The sequence below is a fragment of the Meleagris gallopavo genome, chromosome 2 (assembly GCF_000146605.3).
Source record: "Meleagris gallopavo isolate NT-WF06-2002-E0010 breed Aviagen turkey brand Nicholas breeding stock chromosome 2, Turkey_5.1, whole genome shotgun sequence".
NCBI lineage: Eukaryota > Metazoa > Chordata > Aves > Galliformes > Phasianidae > Meleagris > Meleagris gallopavo.
Window position 1 is genome coordinate 63,519,646 of NC_015012.2, and position 22,365 is coordinate 63,542,010.

At 36.7% G+C, this 22,365-nt stretch overlaps 1 protein-coding gene across 1 annotated transcript; it reads right to left on the bottom strand.

Annotated features, from left to right (window-relative positions):
• Positions 1–368: 368 nt before the first annotated feature.
• LOC100543760 (pre-mRNA-processing factor 17) lies at positions 369–21,223 on the bottom strand. The gene is made up of 11 exons (XM_031552513.1): positions 21,137–21,223; positions 19,411–19,540; positions 10,957–11,040; positions 9,294–9,433; positions 8,568–8,664; positions 6,968–7,107; positions 4,923–4,997; positions 4,184–4,229; positions 2,684–2,785; positions 1,292–1,407; positions 369–1,006 (listed from the first exon to the last, which is right to left on the bottom strand). The coding sequence occupies exons 1-11, from the start codon at positions 21,149–21,151 to the stop codon at positions 869–871; spliced, it is 1,083 nt and encodes a 360-aa protein (XP_031408373.1). The 5' UTR covers positions 21,152–21,223; the 3' UTR covers positions 369–868.
• Between the last annotated feature and the right edge of the window lie 1,142 nt (positions 21,224–22,365).

Sequence of the window (22,365 nt, forward strand, 5' to 3'; positions counted from 1 at the left end):
ACCAAGATTGTTATCTTGTATGTTGGCAAAATATTAATATTGCACATACCAAAGCTCAAAGCATTCAAAAGCTACAAACACCAACATAATATAGCAGACTTTTTTAAAAAAGGCTTATTTATGGGCTCCTGTACCCTTGGGGAAAGGAGAGAGGACAAAGACTGCTAATAGAGTACAGCATGCTTCAGGCTGACATGGCTGTCTTGTGCTTTCTTTGGAGGAAGAGAAATCTATGAAGTGCCTCAAGAATGAAGCCAGAACAGCTTGGTTAGTATTAAGCAGTGTGATAGGAAACAACTATCACAATATACAACATTAAAATATATTATTAATTATTAATACTAATAATAAATACAGCCTGCTGCCCATATAAAATTTGCATCAATAAAAGGAGGTTTTCCTAAATAGATATTTCGCTTTGCTGACTTTCAAAATAGTTTTCAAATACCGCAGTGCTGTAGGTCAGTAACACAGGGACAATAATTCACTGTCAGACATTAAGAATGATTTCCAAGACACTGGAAGTAGATTGTGGAATTCGTTTTATAGTAGAACAGTATTCAAGAACTAGGGCCCATACTAGACTGAGTGACAGAACATACAAATTTGCAGAGGATATGCCCAACTTCAGCAATTAACAGAAATTAGCAACAAGGGTATCTGAGATTGTTCTGGTTCTATATTCTTGTGAAAGATTAGCTACTACCTAACTACATACACACTTGCAGAAATTTGAATTCAGCTCTTCCTCAGCTAGCTATAAACTTGGTATGCTTCAGCATCCTATCTGCTACATACACTTTTAACAATACACTGCCTTCTCAGTTTGTTCATAATATACTTTACGCTAAGATTTAGTATTTTTAACTTACCACTCCCAGACTCTTAAACTTTTGTCATCGGATGTACTCACAAATCTTCTATTTTCATCCACAAACACAATGGTGTTGACAGCTCCCAAATGTCTGTCATATTCCTGCACAATCTCACCACTCCGAATATCCCACTACAGTTAAAGAAATCAGAGTAAGACGCTGGATTTTACTAAATATCTTTCTTTTTTTTTTTGTATAATTTCAAGCTTTAAAATAATATTAGGCAAGAAAGCAAATCCTCTAGTAACAGTCTTTGAAGGTAGGAGGAAAAAGTAGGAGGGAAAAGAAACATGCTCAACTGGTTCAGAAATTCTAATTAACTAAGAAAATTCAAGTAAAACTAACAATCTTTTGAGCTGTAGGCGGAGTGTTTACAAAGAGAAATCAGGGGAAAATAAGACATAAAGTAGACATACTTGCACAATTTTCTTATCTGACATTCCTGCAACAAAGAGATTTTGTTTATCTTCATCAGGATTGAACTTGACACAATAAGGGACCTTCCTGTTTGTGAATCTTGAAATACACTGTCCTGAAACAGACAAAACCATTCATATTGGGTCAAGCCAGAAGTTCTATGGGCTGATTAGTACATATATTGATAGAGACATTCATTCTACTTTTATCTCACTAACAGCAGAAAATACATTTTTTAAGCCCCTGAGAGAATGAGAGTGTAGAATTTACCCTACATATTAGTTGGCACATTTGTAATCATATACCTGTACCAAGACATACAAACACATTCATCCACACTATTACTACAGCTTTCCAAACAATGCAACTCTGTAAGCTCTGTAGCTTACATATTATCAGGACGTAGTCAAGGACATCACAACTAGTCAAAACGTGGCAAGCTGACCAGAGCCTTTGCAAAACATCACCTGATTAGGATTAGAATTGTTCTTGACAAGAGACTTGGAACTCAGGCAAGAATTTCTTATTCCTAAATGTAAAAAAGGGTAACAGTAATCTAACCACCAAACAAGCCACTGATCTCCTCTTACAGTCTGAGTCATAAATGTGTTATCTGTAACTTCCAGGAGCCTATTGTATTTCAAGAGCTCAACAGTGTCCAAAAAACCTCCGTTCTGACTCAGGCCTGGACAAACTGACTTCTACTTTCTGACTGACACCTGAATGAGACTACTGCTACTGCTAATCAAGCAAGCTAATTATGGAAACTTCTTTCTGACACCCTTGGTTTCAAAGAATACCTACAAAGTTTACCCTGTATCTTTTTAACTAAAGAAACCACTTGGAGCAGAATGTTATTGAGCATTTCTCAGCCAGTTCCATGAAAAGTGTCAGACCTATCCTCCACTTCCTAAAGCAGCAGCAGCTCAATTTCCACCTTTTTTCCTATCTTTTCCTATTCAGAATGCTTTTCAAGATGAGAGCATTCTCATCAGCATTCAGCAAGCTGAAAGATCAAGTGAAATAATTCTTCCAGATTAAATTTTGGTCTAAAGTGTGATTTCATTTTTTTTTTAATGTCTCTAGGTGTAAGCATACAGTTAAGTGATTTGTTAATTTTTAAAACTAAAAATTGTACTGTCATGACAAATACTTAAAGGACTTCTCAAATAAATAAGCCTATTAAAGTATTCTCAACTGCATTATTAAAGGTAACAGAACATTTAGAATAAAAACACCGTTTGTCCTGTTAATAAAAGCCTGAACACTGAACTACGAAAATTAGAATTAGGATATTTAGAAACAATTAGGATAATTAGAAACAATCTGATTGATGATATGCTTTGTTATCTACTATTAGCTAACCACAGTGTGCACAGCTACAGGCCCACCTGTTTCAGTGTCCCACAGTTTAATGTAGCGGTCATAGGCAGCACTAAGGAATCGAGTGCCAGCGTTGTTAAAACAGATGTCGCGAACGGCTTTCCCATGTCCTACAACACAGAAAAGATGCAAGAAACCCTTAATTTGTGCTTAGAAGAGAGTTTCTGGAGAACGTTTTTCCACTTAGCCGCTATAATCTTCAGTAAGGCAAAGAGAACAAGGAAATTGCTTACTGAAATCCTTCTTGAGTACCAGTAAACCAGATTTCAGCACAGTAGTTCAAATGACAAAGAACTCCTGACTCAAGTACCTCATAAAGACTGATGAGAATTAAAACAAACAAATAAAAACAAACCACAAACATATATAAGCTCTGGAGAGAGAAACAACAGTACTGCACAGAAACAACGTGCAAATCACTGTTGACATCGAAGGGAAAAGCCAGGAGAGACAAACACTACCTGGGATGCATTTGAAGGAGAAACATTTAAAATGAAAACCAAAATAATTAAAAATCATTGGAAGTATGAGGTCTTCTGATGTTACCATGCTATCCTTCACCCCAATACTTTCAGCTGATCACTCTAGCTCTCTTTAGCTAAAATAGTGGCACAGAAAATATATACAAAAGCGTATGTAAAATATATATAGAACATATACATAAATAATAAGTAAATATGTGTATTTAAATTAAATTAAATTTAAAATTGTGAGAAGCTTTTGATATATATTGAAATAGCAAGTAAACCTGGTTAATGTCAAGTATCTTCTGAGAAGAACGGTCAAACTGTTTGGAATGAGCAGACTATTTAGAGAACCTTTTCTGAGCATTTCTTTGCTCCCCTGCTGTCATCAGAAATATTAGATAAAAAGACTTCTTTGTTGTTGTTGTTAGTCAACATATATTCACTCAATGTGCATTCTAGAAATGCTCCCATCTCAAAAGAAGAATCAGCTACTTTTGTTCTGCATTAAAGACTGCTGTGAAGTTCATATATTTCTCTCTAAACCATCTGCTTTAAAAAAAACCTGTTACATAAACAAAACTGCACCAGAACCTAACAAAATAAGAAAAAATTCTCATGTTTACACTTGAAACTCAGCACTCAGCACAGGAGACCACCTAGCTAAAGAGGGATTAACAGACCACGAGATGCCCTCTCTACAGAGGGCTGCTGTTCTCAATATGGAGCAATTCAGTTTCACAATTTTGCTTTTGGAAAGAAGTTTTGCATGAAGTATTGATGAGTACAGTACACTAATGTCTTGTTTTAAAGGGCTTGAAGAGTTATATGTTGACATTATATTTCCTGGAATAAAGCCAAAGGTTCACTAAAAAGTTGCACCTTTTTCCAATTCTCCTTGCTAACATTATACTGAATACCATTTGGCTTGGCTATTTACAAATCCTCTTTAAGATAAAGCAATAAGCTAACCTAAAACGTGTCCTTTCACACAGCTGTTTTATATGTATATTAAGAGTTAAAAAATAAAAAAAGTATGATTACCAATAAACGTCCGTAGACATCTTCTATCACCATATACTTCCCACAGCTTGGAAGAAAAAAAAAAAAGATGAGGGAACGAAATATGTCAATAGTTAATAAAAACACTGATGCTGAAATTAAGTGCAAATATATATGACACCAGCTTTTAAGAAATTAATTACAAATTTAAGACATCAACTGATTAATCCCAATATCTATCCAGTCATTTACAAAATTGCCATCTTATTAGCAAAAAAAACAACCAATCAGACCCTTGAAAAAAAAAAAAAACCAAAAACAACAACAGTACAATAAAAGAAGAAGATCTAATGAAAATTTTTAAATATCTACAGTTTTGCTATTAAAAAAAATATTAATTAGTTTTCTAATATGACATTGATGGACTAAAATGGGATTAGCTCAAAGCCACAAATACTTCCAGTAAAGCACTTGATGAAAAGCCTACTGCTAGCTGCAAAACTAAGCTTCATAGAAAATTATCACAATAGCAAAGACAGTAACCTGAGCAACTCAAGCCCTTCTAAATTCTATTACTAAATGATTAACACTGTTCTAACACCCACACCATCTTGTGTATTATTCTATCTTTGTTCCCAAGAACTTGTAATTTAAAACTCAAGTGAGAAAATAAAAGTAACAGTAACGTGGTAGAATTACCAAGCATTTACATACTCTAAATGCAGGGCCTGTATTCAGTGTTGGAATAAAATATGTAAATGAAAGTAGAAAAATAACTCACCTTAATTTTGCAATCCATAGAGCAAGACAGCAGCATATGCCCAGACAGAGGAAACAACCTAACTGCACTGACTCCCTGTAAATAAGGACAATTAAACAGTAAGTGGAGCATCTATGCACTCTCTCAGTTCACCAGCCCTCTTTCTATAAGCAAAAAGCTATAATGCAACTTCATAAAATATACAGATACTGCATATCTAAAAGAAATATCCTACCATTCCACTTTAAAAACAGAAGCATTTTTAACAACTGTTAGTGGCAACAAATTGATTCACTTCAATATCTGTATAAACATACACCCTAGAGCTTCTCCACAGTCCCTTCTCAACACTCACACCGTGAGTTACTGTGGTAATCACATCAAATAAATTGTGGGTTAAGGTGACTGCTTTAAACAGACACTGCTCTAACAGAATCCTTTCCTGCTCTCTTTGCCACATACTGTTTTCTGAACAAGTCCTGTTTTGTTTGTTTTAAATACAACGTGGCAGCAGTTCCATCATGGCAGCAGTGCCACTGGTGTATTAAAGTAGTCCCTGATCACTTCCAACACAGGCATCCCCAGAAGCATTCACGGGTTCTGAAGCTGCAAGTGCTGTTGTGTCTCTGTATCTCTACTCAGATGGCCTGCAGTATTCCCACAAGTAATATGAGTGCTACTTCTCTAGTAAAACAAAACAAAAAAACACCAGCCAACCTGCTCTGCCTGGGCTGGCTAGTACTGTGCTTTAAATTGACAGGAGGACTATGCAGACTGAAAGCCCTGTTTTTCTGGTGTTCCTGTTTGACTGTTCCAACGAGCAAATAGCCTTTTCAGGTGGGACATGCAGAAGTATTCCACAAAAAAATTTCTAGCCAGCTCCACTTATTATATATATTGGCTTCTAGCTGCTGAACACCAGATTCCCTGGGCACAATATCCTCCCATCTGTCTGTATTTCAGGTCATCTTTACAAAAGACATCTAGAGAACTGCCAGGTACTCATAGTTTTAGATCCCTTCTTTCCATAATATGTCAATTTCTCCGTTCTTATTCCACCTAGTTCCTCCCACTCTGGATAGAGTTGCAGTCTGTATCCCTCCTTATCACTGTTTTCTTATATTCCCCAGTTTTTCTATCTTTCTCAGTCCTCCTTTCTTTTGCTTCTCTCACCCATTCTGTAATTTGTCTTGGTTGTTTGAAGGAAAAAAGCACAAAGTCTTTTTTATGCATCAGTCTGTTCTGATAGGATAATAGGCAAAGGAGTGATTAGAGCTTTGGGGAGGAGATATTATTCTGGAAAACAGATACTTGAAACTACAACTTCTTTGATGCAGCAGTTACTAAAGAAAAATACAGAGCTGTTACTCAACATTAAAAGGCAAAAGCCTTGTCTCCTTTTTTCCATCTTTTGGGCATCAAGCTGCTGCCCACTGCAGCACAGTATATTCCCTGACATAATACTGAAAATTAGAGATGGAAGAAGCAGCCAACTGAATACAGGCTTTGTGAATCTGATCAGTGAAACAAGTTTTAATGTTAAAAATGTGTGTTTAGTTACACTGTCTGACACAAGAAGAAACTGTGAACATGAAGTAACATAAAGGAAAACTGAAAATAAGTTAATAATTGTATTTGGGAATCCTATAATGCTTGTGTATTATAATCACAAAACCTATTCAACTTTTCATAGGTTTGATATGAAACAGTATTTCAGTACTTTAACTGTAAATGCATTTGTACAGTAATCTCTAGAATTAGTCTTGCTCTTATTCACACGGCAATTTAGTAAATAACTCAAAAGCCCACAAAGGTGAGTGAAGAATATTCATCCCTTCAAACGATATTGGGAAGTCACTATGTTCATGAAAAAGTTTATACAGGTATCACAAACAATCATATCTGACCATGTGAACACCTTGTGTGGGTGTATAATGCTGCCAACTGTGTGCACAATGTCATAAATGAGAAAAAGCATTCATTTCTTATACTGATGCTTCAGTTTTATAGAAGTTGAGATACGAAACAAAGTGCATTTTTATGAGGTACGCTCCGAAACTTCCTACCTTCGTATGTCCAGACCATACATGGATTTGCTTCTTTGGAAGATAGCATTTCTCAGGTGGCATTGTAGAACGGAGATTAACACCAACATCTTGAGGAACATGAAGGTAAGATCTCCCCTGATAGTCATACATTTCCTTAACTAAAAAGGGAAATGGAGAATCCTGAGAATCTGAGAGATTGTATTTTAAGAGGAAGATTCAACTGACGCGTATTTAAGGTTTTTCCTCAACACAGCAGTCTTGCCCTGAAGCAGGGTGGGAAGAGGGATGAAAAGAAAATAAATCCACTTCATAGGTTATGGATTCTTATTTGACATCAGTTGTGCTCTAATTAAGCCATTTCAGCAAATCTGCTTGGAATCTGATAATCTGAACAAAATGATCTTCCCCTTACCCAACTTACCTCAAAATGCAAGTGTTCCTGAGGACAATAAGGGTTTGCTTACACTAACTGTACACGGATTATAACCTGCATTCTAACTCTGGCATTTGCTTACAATTTACATTCTACCCAGCTCTGTGTTTCAACAGTCATTTCAACAGAATTGCAAACCAGAGAAAAGAAGATCCATCACCAATGTCAACAACTGGGCAACCAATGGCAGTCAGCAGCTAACAGCTGTTTTTTAACTACATTTCACAGAAGTGGCTGGATGCTCACACATGCAGGGTGCATTGTCCTATAAACTGATATTCCAAAATAGACTTCTCTGCTGAGTAGCGATGACATTAAGCTGTGCACTGATTTAATTAATTTCTGCTTCTTGGATATTGATATGACAGCTTTGCTTGAAAGGATGACCTTCTGCTCAGCATTAATGGTGAGCAGAAGGCTTACCAGAATAAAGGTGTCTACAAAACAGTGCTTTTTTCTGGAAGGCTTCAGTTTGAGAAGATGATAATTTATCTTGCAAGGACTCTGATTGTGAAACTTTAGGTAGTGGTATACAAAGACAGGTGCTAACTACCTGTGCCAAGCAATGCCACACAGGACTGTTTTGCACACAGACAGATGAAACAAGAGTTTCCAAAAATCACTTAATCTTACTTACTTACCATTTTCTTACAATTTTCTTTGAAGGTATGGCTATAGGCCTCAACAGGGTAATCATTTGATAAACAATTATTCATAGTATGACAGCAAGAATGTTCACATTAACAACTGAGCAAGTACAGGGTACAAGTGATTTTCTAAATTGTATGCTTGTAATTCAAAGCACTATTTACTGATTAAAGTACCAAAAGACAAAACTGTAGTCATTCTTAAGCTCAGACTAAACCAAGCACATAATCTCAGGTTTTTTTTTTTGGTCTGTAAATTAGGAAGATATGCATACCTAGTAACATTAAAAATAAATAAATAAAACCTGAAAGATGACATTTCCACGCTGCTCTTCACAGTATGTTGTGGAATTGGTCCAAGCTTATCTCTTTCCCTGCCCTTTATGCTTATGCCTGTGAATGCTATTATCTCCAAAACAGAAACATCAAGGTGCCTCAGCAGTTTTGCTGAGGCTGTCTGCCATCCCTACTAATTAACACAGCAGGCAAGAAAACACAGTGAGCAGGAAAATGAGAACAGGCAGGAAGATGCCATTACCGTGTAATATAGTCTTCTCCTCTCCAGGTTTATCATCTTCTAGTTTTCCTCTCTTCTGCCTCTTAGCTGTTATTTCATCCAACTCCTTCTGTTCTTCCTGGAAAAATAAAACATGATCTTGACTTTTAAAAAATTAAATGTTCAGAATGACATAACAAAATCCAGAACTGCATTACTGTTATTTGCTTTTAAGAATACACGTATTTGCTAAGTGAGATCAGAAATATTTCTGAGCATCAATAGAACACCTTTATTGAAAACAGATTAGCTTGCAAAGCTAAGTAAACTGAAAGTAATTAAATATAATCTTTTTATGTATAGACTATGGCTAAGCATCACTGACTCAATGTGAAGGACGTTTATTGGTTGGGTTGCTGCTTTTAAAATAAACAACAACAACAAAAAAAACCACCCTTCCCTTTTCTTAAAATAAAGAAGTACAAATTTACATTCAGTCCTTTCCAAGCTGCTCCTGTTTATAAAGATCTTTTGCCAGACTCTACATGTGACACATAGGTACAATTCATTTTATTTCCAGTCTTTCAAATAATTGAATGCACAATATTCAGAACACCCTATTCAAACTCAGAACCAGAAATGTTTCTATCACCCTAAAGCAACCTTCTGGTTGAGACACACTGGATCTCTGCTAAAACCACCAAATAATATATTATTGCACCACAATGCACCAGCAGTTTGTGTTTAAAGTGTTAAAGTAGTACTTACTTCTGAAGGTTTGGCTACTTCTTTTTCATCAACATACTTTGCCCACGGTCCCAGGAAACCATCAATGTTAGATGCATCATTCTCCTTGAATTTCTTCCTTTTTTCAATTTTCTTTTGTCCCGTTTCAAACACTGTTAAACCTAGAGAAAGAAACAATACACTGCTTAGCTGTTCGCACAGATAACACACCTCAACATCACAGGTCTCACTACATCAATCTAAAACAAACAATAGCAAAAGAAATCCAACAACACTATCACCATCACTCCATCCAACACACACAGGAAAATGGAGAACACATTTAGGGGCCAAGCACTGCTGACTGATTAGATTATGAAAACTGCTAGCCATGTAGAGTAACAGAAGAGCCACTTAAACTAGTATTTAATCAAACATGCGCCCATGCATTTGTAGCACTAAATCTGCAGACTGCATGAACCTATTGATTTTCATACTTTAAACAGTGCAGACTTTGAAAAATTAGAGCCTGAACAACTGGCTTCTGACTCCCTCCACCTCTCTCAGTTTCAAACAAAATCCATAAGGACACAAAAAAAAAAACTAACCAAACACAAAGATCTCCCCAAATCCCAAATACAACAGTGCATTTTAATTCAGTTAAAAGTCAGTTATCTATTTCAGAACATATCCTATTCTTTTGTATAAATGCTAGCTTATCACAAATTCTGTGTCTCAGAACTTCATCCATCAAAACCAGTGTGCAGTTTTCATATAACGCTTTCCTACAGCATCAGTAATACTCCTCTAGGGCAAGGGAGACAACAAGGATTTTTTGTAAACAAAGGAAAATAGACAACATAGAAGTTGAAAACAATGGTCAGATGAAAAACTGTTATATTGTAGTCAGAAATTTTCTTAAAAAAAAAAAAAGACAAAAATTGCAGTATCAGAAGAATATATTTTACTTTTGAAGTGATTTAGTCTTAGCCATTTCTATCTAACATAATTGCTATATCAAAATAAATCTATTTTTGATTGCTTGGAAGGAATGAGTGAGGAAACCTTCTACATATTCCATGGACGAGAACAGAGAAATAAAGAATCTTTATATATACATGCAAATAAAAAAGTTAAAAAAATTAATCATGAAGTCACTTTTATTGTTAAATATCTTGCACCAATGTATTAATTACAAGTGCCATGCCTCTGGTAGTCAGTTCTCTCAGTGGAATGCTATGCCTTTACCACTTGGCAACTTACCAATGGTTTCTCTTTTCCAAACAGTTTAACTCCTCTTAGCAGAGATAACTTGCAGTCTAAAGATGGCTCACAGAACCCTCAGTTTGTTACCGAGTAGCATAGTTTAAGTGGTTAGTTAGCATAACATACCAACATCCTAATGCAGACACACCACAACCTGGATCAAGGCAGAACTGAAGAGGACCAAAAAGCTCTGTTCCATATATACGATATATATGGAAAGATAGGATCAATCCTATTCGTTCAACAGCACCTAAGAGGTTCTAAAGATAGCCTAATATATTTGCTACTTCAGGAAAACAAATTCCCCTTGTATCTCTGATGTGCAACACATCACTGCTAAGTCTCTTGTAATTCCCTCCTCTGCCAATACCTACTCCATTTCTTAGTGAAGAAATGATGGAAATAGCCATCAAGTTATATAAGATTCTGAAATACTTACCTTGATTTTTTTCAGCTTCTTCTACAGAGCCAATATACTTGGTAGCAACTTCAGGGTTGTCTATAGAGGGGTCTAATGCATAACCTGGAACAAGATAACAAAATAAATGTTATTTTGGATCTTTCACTTTTGTGCAACTTTTGTATGCCTTCCTACTAAGTCCATAAAATTATTTCCAGTTGGCACTGAGGGAGCTCTCAGAATGAAGAAGGATAAATGTCTTGAAATTTCATTCACTGCTCACTTGACCTCAGTACTGTAGTTACTACAATGTATTACCACAGAATGGCTTGTATTGGAAGGGACCTTTAAGGATTGTCTTGTCTAAATCCCCTGCCATGAGGTCTCATGCATTGGAACCAGAATGCTTAATTCTGCACAACAGAGAATACATGCAATAAGCAACAGTCCACACCGCAAGAGTGAGGCCTCAGAATCTTTCTGGCTTCCCAGGAGGCCTCTCTAGCCAGCATTCTGCTCCAAGTAAGGTCAACACTGAACTCAGACCGGTCTGCTACAATACAAAACATTACTTTCTGTCATAGCAGCCCACTTTTTGTTTTCTGCTGTAAAGGAAAGACTTAACTCTAAGTTTACTGTCAGCAATGCATAATTTTAATTGGGTGCTGCTTCAGTTCAGGGCAAAGGCGGTAAGTTGCACTGAAACCAGCCAAAAGGAAGAGGGCAGGGATACAGAAGAGGAATGGAAGCAAGTGAAGTTTTAGGGTTTGGTGCATATTCTGCGTGCCTCCTCGCAGAAATGATTTCATCCTCATATCAAGGCTGGAAAAGCTTGTTCCTTCCACATGAAAGCAGTTGCTTTAACTAACATGGAACGTACCAGAAGCAGCAGCAATAGCCTTTAATTTTTAAAAGAATTAAGCATTCACATAATCATTTCCTGATTACTGCTATTGAGTCACGTTAAAAAGCAAAAAAAAAAACAAAAAAACAACATAAAAACCAAACCACAACCTGCTGCTTTTACTCTTATAAATAATTTATAAAATGTATTAGCATTTTTGTAGATGTTCAGGATAATTCACATTTTTTGATTCTGAGATTCTCATTTTAATATGCATCTCTTAGACTTTCTCTCATTTCTCCTGAAGCAGACAAGCATGAGCTTCCATGAAATACAAATAACCTCATGTGGTTTCCAAGGTAGAGGGGTACTGAAGGTTTACTGACCATTGTGGCTTTTTTTTTTTTCTTTTGTTTAAGACTGCACCCTGGTGGACACAGCACCATTTTTTATTAAACATTTCTCAAATGACAAACTGCCTCTTGAGAACCCATAGAGAATTCCTCCATCTCAGAAAGAAAAAAAAATAAATAAAAAGAGAAGCAATGAAAGAAGTAAATTTTACCACTGGTAGAAGTAACCACACACACAAATCCACAGAAATCTTATGGCATACAAATTAATTCTTACATTTCTGTCAATTCACAAAACAATTACAAAAATCGTAAGCAGTGGAAGATTAACCTGTGACTCCCAAAGACCAATAGCTTATAGAAACACTTAGGTGCAAACATATTGAGAACCTATCAACACCAGCCCAATAGCCAAAGGAGACCCTCCCCAGCCACTTCTCAGACACATTGCTGTCCTAGAAGATTTTTACTTACATGGATAACCAAACCGAGCAGACACTGTAATCAGACTTACACTAATTTAACTGCCTGCTTTTATTAAGGCAGTATATCAGTGAGTTCTTTTCCAAGCTTATAGCTTGGTTTCTATTAACAGCAGAGAGATATTACTTTGGATTTATGTCAAAATCAATACAGTGGTTTTCTTGTCCTCCAACTGTATTGACAGACTCTGGGACTCTATTTGCTCAGTACTTGTAAAAGAGGGACAGTATTCTAATGAATAAGGGACTCTGGGCCAAGCACAGCTTCCCGTGGAAGTGGAGACTTCTTATAGCTGGATTGAATTTGGTCCAGCATCACTGTCATAGAAAAGCTCTGAACAATTTCTACTTTCTAGTGGGTATGTGAAAGAGAATCTTTTCTTTCTGGCTGAGACTCCTAAACGCAGCTGCAAAAGACAGCTTGCTTTTATCCTACTCAGCTGGTATATATAACGTGCCTTCACTCCTACATCTTCTCCAGTTTCATTTAGGAGGGAGATATTTCATGCTACACTTTAGCACAGAAAGGTACAATTCCACCTACATCCATTACTTCAATGCATCTGAAAATGGTTGGTTAAATAATCAGGCTTCAATGTGCATTCCAGAATGACAGTAAATTCAAGTTAGTTTACGTTGTATTGTGCAATGCAGCACAGAGGAACTCATGGTAGCTCACATACGTGAAACAATAGAGCTGGTCTGAGTCTGACTGAACTGGCCTGAGAATAAAGCAACCTGGGAATAAAATGTCAACAATCGTAAAAGCTAACAGTGACTGCAGGCACTGCATGTAAGCATGCAAAAAAAAAAAAAAACCAACACAGAAGTGTAATTTTCAAGTCATTTTAAGCCTCACAGCATCAATCTTACTGATACACTAATCCTTTTTAACAGAGTTACAGAATACTCATAAAGAGCTTTGAAATTCACGGACAGAGGACTGCTTATTATTTAATAAGACATTAATATCTTGTGAAAGAGAGGCTTTGGAATACTAAATGCTGCATGAATGGAGTAGTTCAGTTCCAGCATAATACAGAGGCTGAAATAGGTATGAAATTATTATTTTTTAACCATATTAAGAATAGAACAGAATTGTTCAGTTCAAACTGATCTACAAAGATCATTGAGTACAACAGTCTGACCGCTTCAGGACAAATCAAAACCTCCAGCATGATACTGAGGGCATTGTCCTAAAGTCTCTTGAGCACTGACAGGCATTGGGGCATCACCTATCAGGGCAGCCTGTTCCAGTGTTTGACCATCCTCGTGGCAAAGAAATGTATCCCAATGCCCATCTGACCCTCCTCTGCTGCAGCTTTGTGCCATTCCCATCCTGCCATTGGAACCAGGGAGCAGAGCCAGATACCTCTCTCTGCTTCCCCTCCTCAGAGAGCCGTAGGGAGCAGTGAGGTCCCCTTTCAGCCTTCTTTCCTCCTGCCTGGATATCCCAACGTACTCAGTCTCTCCTCACAAGGTATGCCCACCAGGCATGTTCACACTAACGAACAGTTTGTGTGCCACACATAAAAAAAATGCATAACAACCTTTACACTGAAAGCACACGTTTAAACTCAACATGAATGAGAATGGGCCTGTAGGAAGGCCTAGCAGAGATTGGCAAAATGTGCTTGTGGTCTAAAAAGTGATGAAGAGAGGAAAACAGAATGGATGAACACAGAGGTAGTTTTGATATGTGAAACATTAAAAGCAACAACGACCCATGGCTTGACAAAACTACTGATAGAAACGTAAGATGGAGTTAAAGTGTGCAGCACAGAAGGCTCAGGGTGGTATCAGTAAAACCTCTACTATTATACTCATGAAGAAAACCCTGCAAGTTTGTAGATTTTAAAAACATGAAAAAAAAAAGTACAGAAATATGGCAGACAAGTGCATCATGAAAGACCTCAAAGCAATTTTGACTCAGATCAAAAGATCTGACTAGATCTCTGGTTTCAAGGTGTTTCCTGTAGATATCTGACCTGTGCATCCCCCGACAACTTTCAGGGAGTCTGAAAGATAGGAGAAGCAAGCTTGCATTACAAATAACCTCCTCGGTTCAGGGGTAAAATGACAGCTTGCAGATCCATTGTGAAGAAAAAATAGAGAACCACCAAACCAGTCTAAGACTTGACGTTTGCCGTGGCATGTTATATGGCTGAACTACAGCATTCTGTATTAAAAAGACAGGCATCTGATTGCTAAGTGCTGGTACCATAGAGACATTTTTGATAAAGAAGCTCAAGTCAGCTTGATCTGTCAGAGATCTGAAAAGTGCATTCAGTATGCTCTACTGTTTTCCATGGGCTGCAGAGCAGTGACTTGATTATGGTTATAGAATTTTTGAATTTGTATCAAACACGTGAAGAAAGGGCAGATCATTCTCAACAGATTGCTCACTGCAAAGAGAAGCTGCAATCTTTAAACCCAATCTGGAAAATATTTCCAGTGCTTGTGCCAATAATACATTCCCAAGTTTCTGGAATGAAGTGAACCTTAGTAAGATGGGTAGATTTTATCTACTTTAAACAGGTTACTGGCACTGTCACAGAATCCCAGAATGGCCAGGGTTGGAAGAATCATGAATCTCAAACCCCCCTGCCACATGCAGGGCCACCGACCTCCACATTTAATACTAGACCAGGATGCCCAGGGCCCCATCCAACCTGGCCTTGAACACCTCCAGGGACGGAGCATTCTGTGAAGAATCAAAAGCACTCTGTGATTAAATAGTTGGGGAAAGACAATGATTAAAGAAAAATAAGCAATCTGGAATGAGACAAAAACTTAGATTTAAGATACGTCCTCAAGCAAAAGGTATAGCACAGAAATTTGAAAACTGAGATAAGAGGGACAGTAATAAGCACAGGATCCTACTTAAACTGGGCCCGGAGAATCAGAAGACCTGAGCATGCATAGAAAATAGCAGAAGCTAAAACATAATAAATAATGAAATCTGAACATCTTGCTCTAAGTTCAGAATTTAGAATTCAGAATTGGTAGAACAATATTGCCATAATTGTACAGAATGTACTCTCAAGCATGTAAAAATAAGACTGTCCCAACAGCAGGGAAAAAACATGCTGCATGTTGAAGACAGGTTAAAACCAATTAAAATTAACAATTTAATAGTGCTAACAAGCATTAGAGAATCCTTTGGACTGAAATTCCAGGCTTAGGTAGTGGCAAGTAAAATTGCCAGGATACCGTCACTGCTCAGCCAGAAAAGACAATAATCATGAGATGGTAACAAAGGTGCTAGGCAAAGAACCACAGTAAAAATAAAAAAAATTATTACTAAAATATCTCTGGCAGCTCTGGCACAGTATTTGACTGCGCAGTTACATTAAGATGGGCTGAAAACAACATTCTTACATGACATACCTGCCCCCGAAGCAGTCGTTTTAGAGATTCACAAGAAAATAAGGTAACTGAGCAGTGTGGGAAGATTGTTTTTAGGACATTTTTACTAAGGATACATATTTTAAAAGTGACTACAATATAGAATAAATCAACATTTTTGAAGAAGCAAAGAAAGCCATAAAAACATTTACTACAATGATCTTAAACTCAAACCAGGAGAGCTATACAAAACAGAGAAGATGTTAAAAAGAAACAGAAAGTAAGCCCCAAAGGATAGGGCACGTTCTAAACGCAGAGACATTTCAAAGACAGTGTGTTGGAGAAAAAGAACTACTGCCTGCCAGCTATTAAAAGACTTAAAAGAGATGAGAGGAAAGTGAGCACAACTGAACAGCACGTAAAAAGAAACTATTAGAAAGTGTTCTTCAGTGAGCTGAAGTTGCATCCAAATATGTGAAAAACCAAGAACCAAACTCTAGTAGCTTTATATGGAAGATCCTGGGGAGACTCTTGTGCTAGAACCTTTCTTTACGGGTAACATGACAGAGTATTACCTCAGACTGAAATGTCAGGAGACTAAAGAGTCAGATGAGTGGTAAGACCCAGGACCAGATGGCGTTCACCCAAGAGATCTAAAGCCAAATCCCAGCATAAAAATTCTCACCTAAACCTGACTCAATACACTTCCCTCTAGACCAGGTTGCTCACAGCCCCAGCCAGCCTGGCCTTGAATGCTTCCAAGGGGGGACATCCACAACATCACTGGGCAACCTGTTCCAGTGTCTCACCACCCTCACAGTAAATGATTGATATCTTTATGAAACTGAATTAAATTGGTTACAGGGTACCTCAAAGACACTTTGAAAACACCCCACATCTTTACATGGTCAACTGATCAGCAAAAAAGAACACAGATACACTACTTGTTTGCCTCTTTCTCTTGTTCCTCTTTAGGTATCCACTGCTGCCTTCTTGTCTAAGAGGATCTTGACTGAGATTCATTCTGGCCCTTTTCAGCTACAGCATGGACATTCTGATCTATGCAAGCATCAGACGGATAAAGCACTTACAACTGGAAATATTTACTGCAGAAGTACATGGGAAAGACTGCCGAAACATACCTGGGCTTTGTCTGTGACTAATATAGAGGTTTCCCACACATTACCTTTCAAGATGATATGTAAAGCTACATATAAAAAACAAACAAACAAGCCCCCTTCCTTAAAATAGTAAGAAAAGACAACAACAAATTCCCATACAAAGATGCAGACACTGCAGCATTGAGCCGTTTTAGATACATGATCTCATTTATCAGCTTCTCTGTCATGTACCGCAGTTGTTCTTCATTTACGGGTGTTGATAACCAGCATGCTAGCCATTGCAGATTTAAGGCCTCCTGCCTTAGCACAGTGTCATCAAGCAGCCTAACAGAGTCCAGGGCTCTCAAGATCTCCAGCTTTCAACTGAGAAATTTACTTTCTGTTCTAGCAATATGCTAAGATTTAGTCATTACAAATACAAATGAATTAGATTCATGCCCAGCAACTATACTCGTGTTTCTGTACTTGTCTTTTTCAAGAAGATATTTATGACCTCCTTTTGAAATGGAAAAGAGAATGTCAATGTTTTTAAAAGACAACTTTTTGACAACTTAAACAAATACTATTTTTAAATAGCTCACAAAAAAACCTTCTAGTGACTCAAGAAAACACGATCATTTGCTGCACATTCTAGTTTGAACTTTAGCTTCTCAAGGCTAGTTCTTGCAATTTAAGCTATCTCAGCCTTTTCAGAGCTCTATTTTCACTGTACTGAGATCATTATCTGCTGAACATTTCTAGAAAGCTAATATGATAGTTGCACACTTGCCAGTGTTATCAGTCTTAAAAATATTTTTATACTCATGTAACAAAGCCTCTAAAGCAGTTGCTGTGCACTATATAAATATAAATCAACAGCAAGAGCTTTGGGCAGTTTTATTAGTTCCACTCTCTTCCAAACTAAACTTTGCAATGCTTGCCCCCCAAAAAAACAACCAACTAAACAACATATCCAACAGACCATTTTTCCAATATGCATTTAAAGCACACACAAAATGCAAACTCACACAGTGCAATGTTTAATTTCAGTGACCAAAGACCAACCTGCTCAGAACCTGAGTAAGCTCCTACCTGCACTGCCTGCCAACTTCTAACATCAAAATTGCTGTAAAGTAACTTAAATTTATGCTACAGAAGGAGACATCCATTTCTTAATATCTTCATTTTGCTTACATTCTACATCCTAACAACTGAGAAGTACTTATTAGCTAACATTGTGTAAATATATAAATATAAAACGAAATAAAAATATTTTATATTCAGCATTTACAGGATTATCTCTAATAAAATTCAAATACAAAGAGAAACTGAGTATATTATAGTCTCTGACTTTAGGTAATTTTTTTCTTCTAAGTTTAGGTATAGTACATGGCTCCCACTGACGCTAGCAATAAAGGAAGGAGTTTTTCAGACATGAGTCTGCAGGGAATACTCTTCAGAGTACAAATACAAATAAAAAGGAAACCACAAGGTATTTTGTGCCCCCAAGTTGACTTTTGTGACACTATAATCTACACAGCAAGCATCAGAACTTGCTTAGTAGACTGAATTTGAAGAATACAAAGTCAGACTTCACCTGAAAACAAACATTTATATTTGCAAGACAAGCATTTGCAGTCAAGTTTAAAGAAAAACAGGAATAAAAGCTTATAACGTAACAAAGAAGAAAATTAATCACAGTTATATGTCAATACATGGTGGTTTCATTCCTTCAAACGTGACCAAAATAATGCTTACAATACATACTATTCAGTATTTTCCTTGTAAGAAAATACATTTTTCATACAATCCATAAAAAACCTATTCATTTGATACCCAAACTCCTCCAATACTCAATCTTTCATTTTTCAAATGCAACAGATTACAGGTGAAAAGATTCTTCAAGATGAGAAAGCAGCAACTGTGACCATCCACATGGAGACACATCTTTGCTCATGTCTGTGCTAGAAACACTCCAGCAAATGCACTCTCACTTAGTCCAATTCCCATTCATCCAACTTGCATCTACAACAAGCAACCAGTGAAGATCTAAAAACTTAATATGGCTTTCTTTGTGCTTTGTGAGAAACTACCTTTAGTTAGAATCGCATGAAGAAATCTATTTGCATAAAAGATCTTCAATTGTTTCTCACATTGAAAACATGGAATTTTGATTTGTTTTCTCTACACAGATAAAGCTAACAAAGGGATTCATTAAGAGCATTCCTGTAGAAGATTGTGCACTTGATTACAGTTTCAAAAGGAATTACAAAATGAGATCACCCAAGTAAATACTATGATCCACAGCAATAGGGATTCTCTTTCATAGACTTTTCCCCATACGGATTCCACTGTTAAGGACTTACCATAGGTGACAAATGTCCTTCGTTGTTGCTCAAACATGAAATCATTGATGTGAGCTGGCTCTGCATAACCAGAAAGCATATTTCTAGGTGCAGCCATTTGCTGAGTCCTAAATGGGTTTTCTGGTCCAAACTACACCAACAACATTAAAAGAAGTAAATCAGAGTTACTAATTTGTTATTTTTATGCATGTGTTTTTTGGAAAGAAAAGCAAACAAAAACAACAACAAAACAGAAACACAAAAAATGGGGATGAAAAATAATTTTGTCTTTCAAAAAAGGTAACAATAAACCTCTTCAGCTTTCTGTTTCTTTCTATTTCTTTAAGTCCACTGAATCAGTCTTAGATCACTATCACAGCCTGAACAGCCTATTTTATGATTGAACTTTCTAGCCTATATTACCACTACAGAAGACAAATCAGTATCAGGTACTTGACACAAAAAATTTCTATTCATTATGTGGTCAGTTCAAGCACATTCAGAACACAAAACTACAGTGTGCTGTTCCTTACAAGGAACAAGTCCTATAAAAACTCTTGTAGCTCATACAGAAATTACACTTCACATTTTCATGCATGTAAAAAGCAACTAGTGACTTGCTGTATTACTCTAGAATAAACACTTATGAAACTCTGCCTTGCTTTTTTCTTGCAAGATGACAAATGCTAAAGGCTTCCTGAACATACCACGGACAAGCAGAAGTATTGAAACCATGAATGCAAACACATACAATACACAGACTAATATTAAACTACATTTAAATGTAAGCACTGTGCTTGTCAATCACGTTCACAGCCACCTGAGACTGTTCCACATTAGGCTTCTCTAACACACAAGATAAGACTGTAGTAATTTTAAATCAGTATTTTTTCCTCACATACCTTATGGATTTGAAATGACCTGCTGCAAAATGCTACCTTGTTATGAAAGGATCAGTTTATATGGTTCCACAAAATGTTTTCTAAACGTAAAGTACAAACGATGCAGAAATTTCAGATTGAAGCAGGGTCATCTTAGCATGAATAATTCAAGGAACAGACAGGCTTTTATCTACCTGGAATGCTAGCCTCTGATCTCACAACAGGCAAACTGTACAAAGAAGTTAAATAGTGCAAAAAAGTTAGTTAAATGCTTGAACAGCTATTTTTATCCATCGGATAGCCTGTCAGTTATAAAATAGAAAGTGGTTCACATAGCACTAGGATATACAACTTAAGCCTAAAGTGGTCTCCCACCCTATACATTAGAAAATCTTAACTTGCTGAAACAACACTGGATGCAAATAGTTATACTGGAAGTAACTAAGATTTTGATTTCAAACCTTGTAAACAATATATCTGCTAGATTTACAACAATTTATTTTGCTAAGTAGCGTGATAAGTAAATAGGAAAAATGTGAAAATGGTAAGAGACTACTTCAATGCTATTTGTTTTACTCAATGTTTTTTATAATGTTTTCCAAGCATCAACTTTAAATGTTCATAGTTCTCATCCTGATAATCATTGTTTCTTAGAACAGTTATCCGCAGAATACTAAAATTCAAGCATTAAAATTAGCACCTATGTACCATAGCCTATCTATGTATAATCTTTTTACATTTGCCCAAACTAGATTCCTAACTAGAGCAGGCATTCAAAGAAAATGTCTTATTTGATTTCCACATGAGAATTACAGAGCCTCTAAGTGAAATACATTTCTGCTGTAAATATCAGCATTGCTTCTTACCTCAGGTGCAAACATGGTCTCATAAGTAGGATTGTACTGAACTTCCTTAATAGCAGGATCAAGATGGACTCCTGTTTCCACATCTTCCTGAAATAAAACAGACATACAAGAACATCATTTTGCATATTCAGATTTTTAAATGTGTATTACTCCATTTCAGATCAAATTAACACTGGACTTCAGGCAGACGCTTTTAGTGCTAAGAAGGAGAAACACTGTTCGGCCACAGTTGCTATTTAAAAAAAGAAAAAGAAAAATTGCAAAAGAACACTTTCATAAATTTTGTAATGTCTATTAGTATATTATTTCCTTAAAAGAATGAAAAAAGAAAAAGAAAACGATTTTATGCATATACTTTAAAGACAATAGCAAGATTGGAAGTAAGCTTTCTTTTCCCCAGGGTGTTTGAAAGCCAGACCTTCTAAAGAAGGGTCAGGCAAAATGGTCACCAATTTGATATCAAAGTGTGAAAGCTAGATTTCTACAAAAGGAAAATAGCAGAAGTCACAAGTAACTGCTTTGAGAAGTAGCTGGAAAAACAGAATCAGAGCAAACATACATATAACAAAGTTTTAGATAATTCAATGACCTCTCATCCCCACGTTTTTACCAAAAGGTACAAATGTAATCCAGTTTCAGTTTTAAAACATGTCTCCAAGCCTGCTGAGACAACAATTTAACTTGACAGATGAAGAAAGAGGGGCTAACCAGAAGCATAACTTCTCTAACAACTCAAAGGGAAAAACTCAGAAGTGCACACACAGCTGAAGTAGAAGACAAGAGATAAAATGGGAAAGCAAAGTCTGATTAGGTGGCAGCACTCAAAAAGACTTGGCTTCAAAGAGTTCTACAAAGGCTCATTTACTTTGAGCCTAAATTGATGCTGCTTTCCCTCATCCCCCAATTAAGGGCTAAATTACACAAAGGAGAATGTTATTCTGGGGCATTGCTACGAACATTGCTTCCTGCATCTTTATTCCAGAATAAAGGCATTTATAATGTGCACAATATTCCTAACGATTATCCTGAAGGTTGCCTGGCATCAGTATTTCATCAGTGCTTAGCTACAACAGGATCCAAACGTGTCTGCAAGTCACAGCTTCACCCTTACCACATACCAATTATTTTTAGAGGCAGGTCCAGCCATTGTGCTGCTCCCACTGGAGCCATAGCACTGCCCCCTCTCTGCCTCACCTGATTTCTGTTGTCTCACAAACTTCCTGATTCAC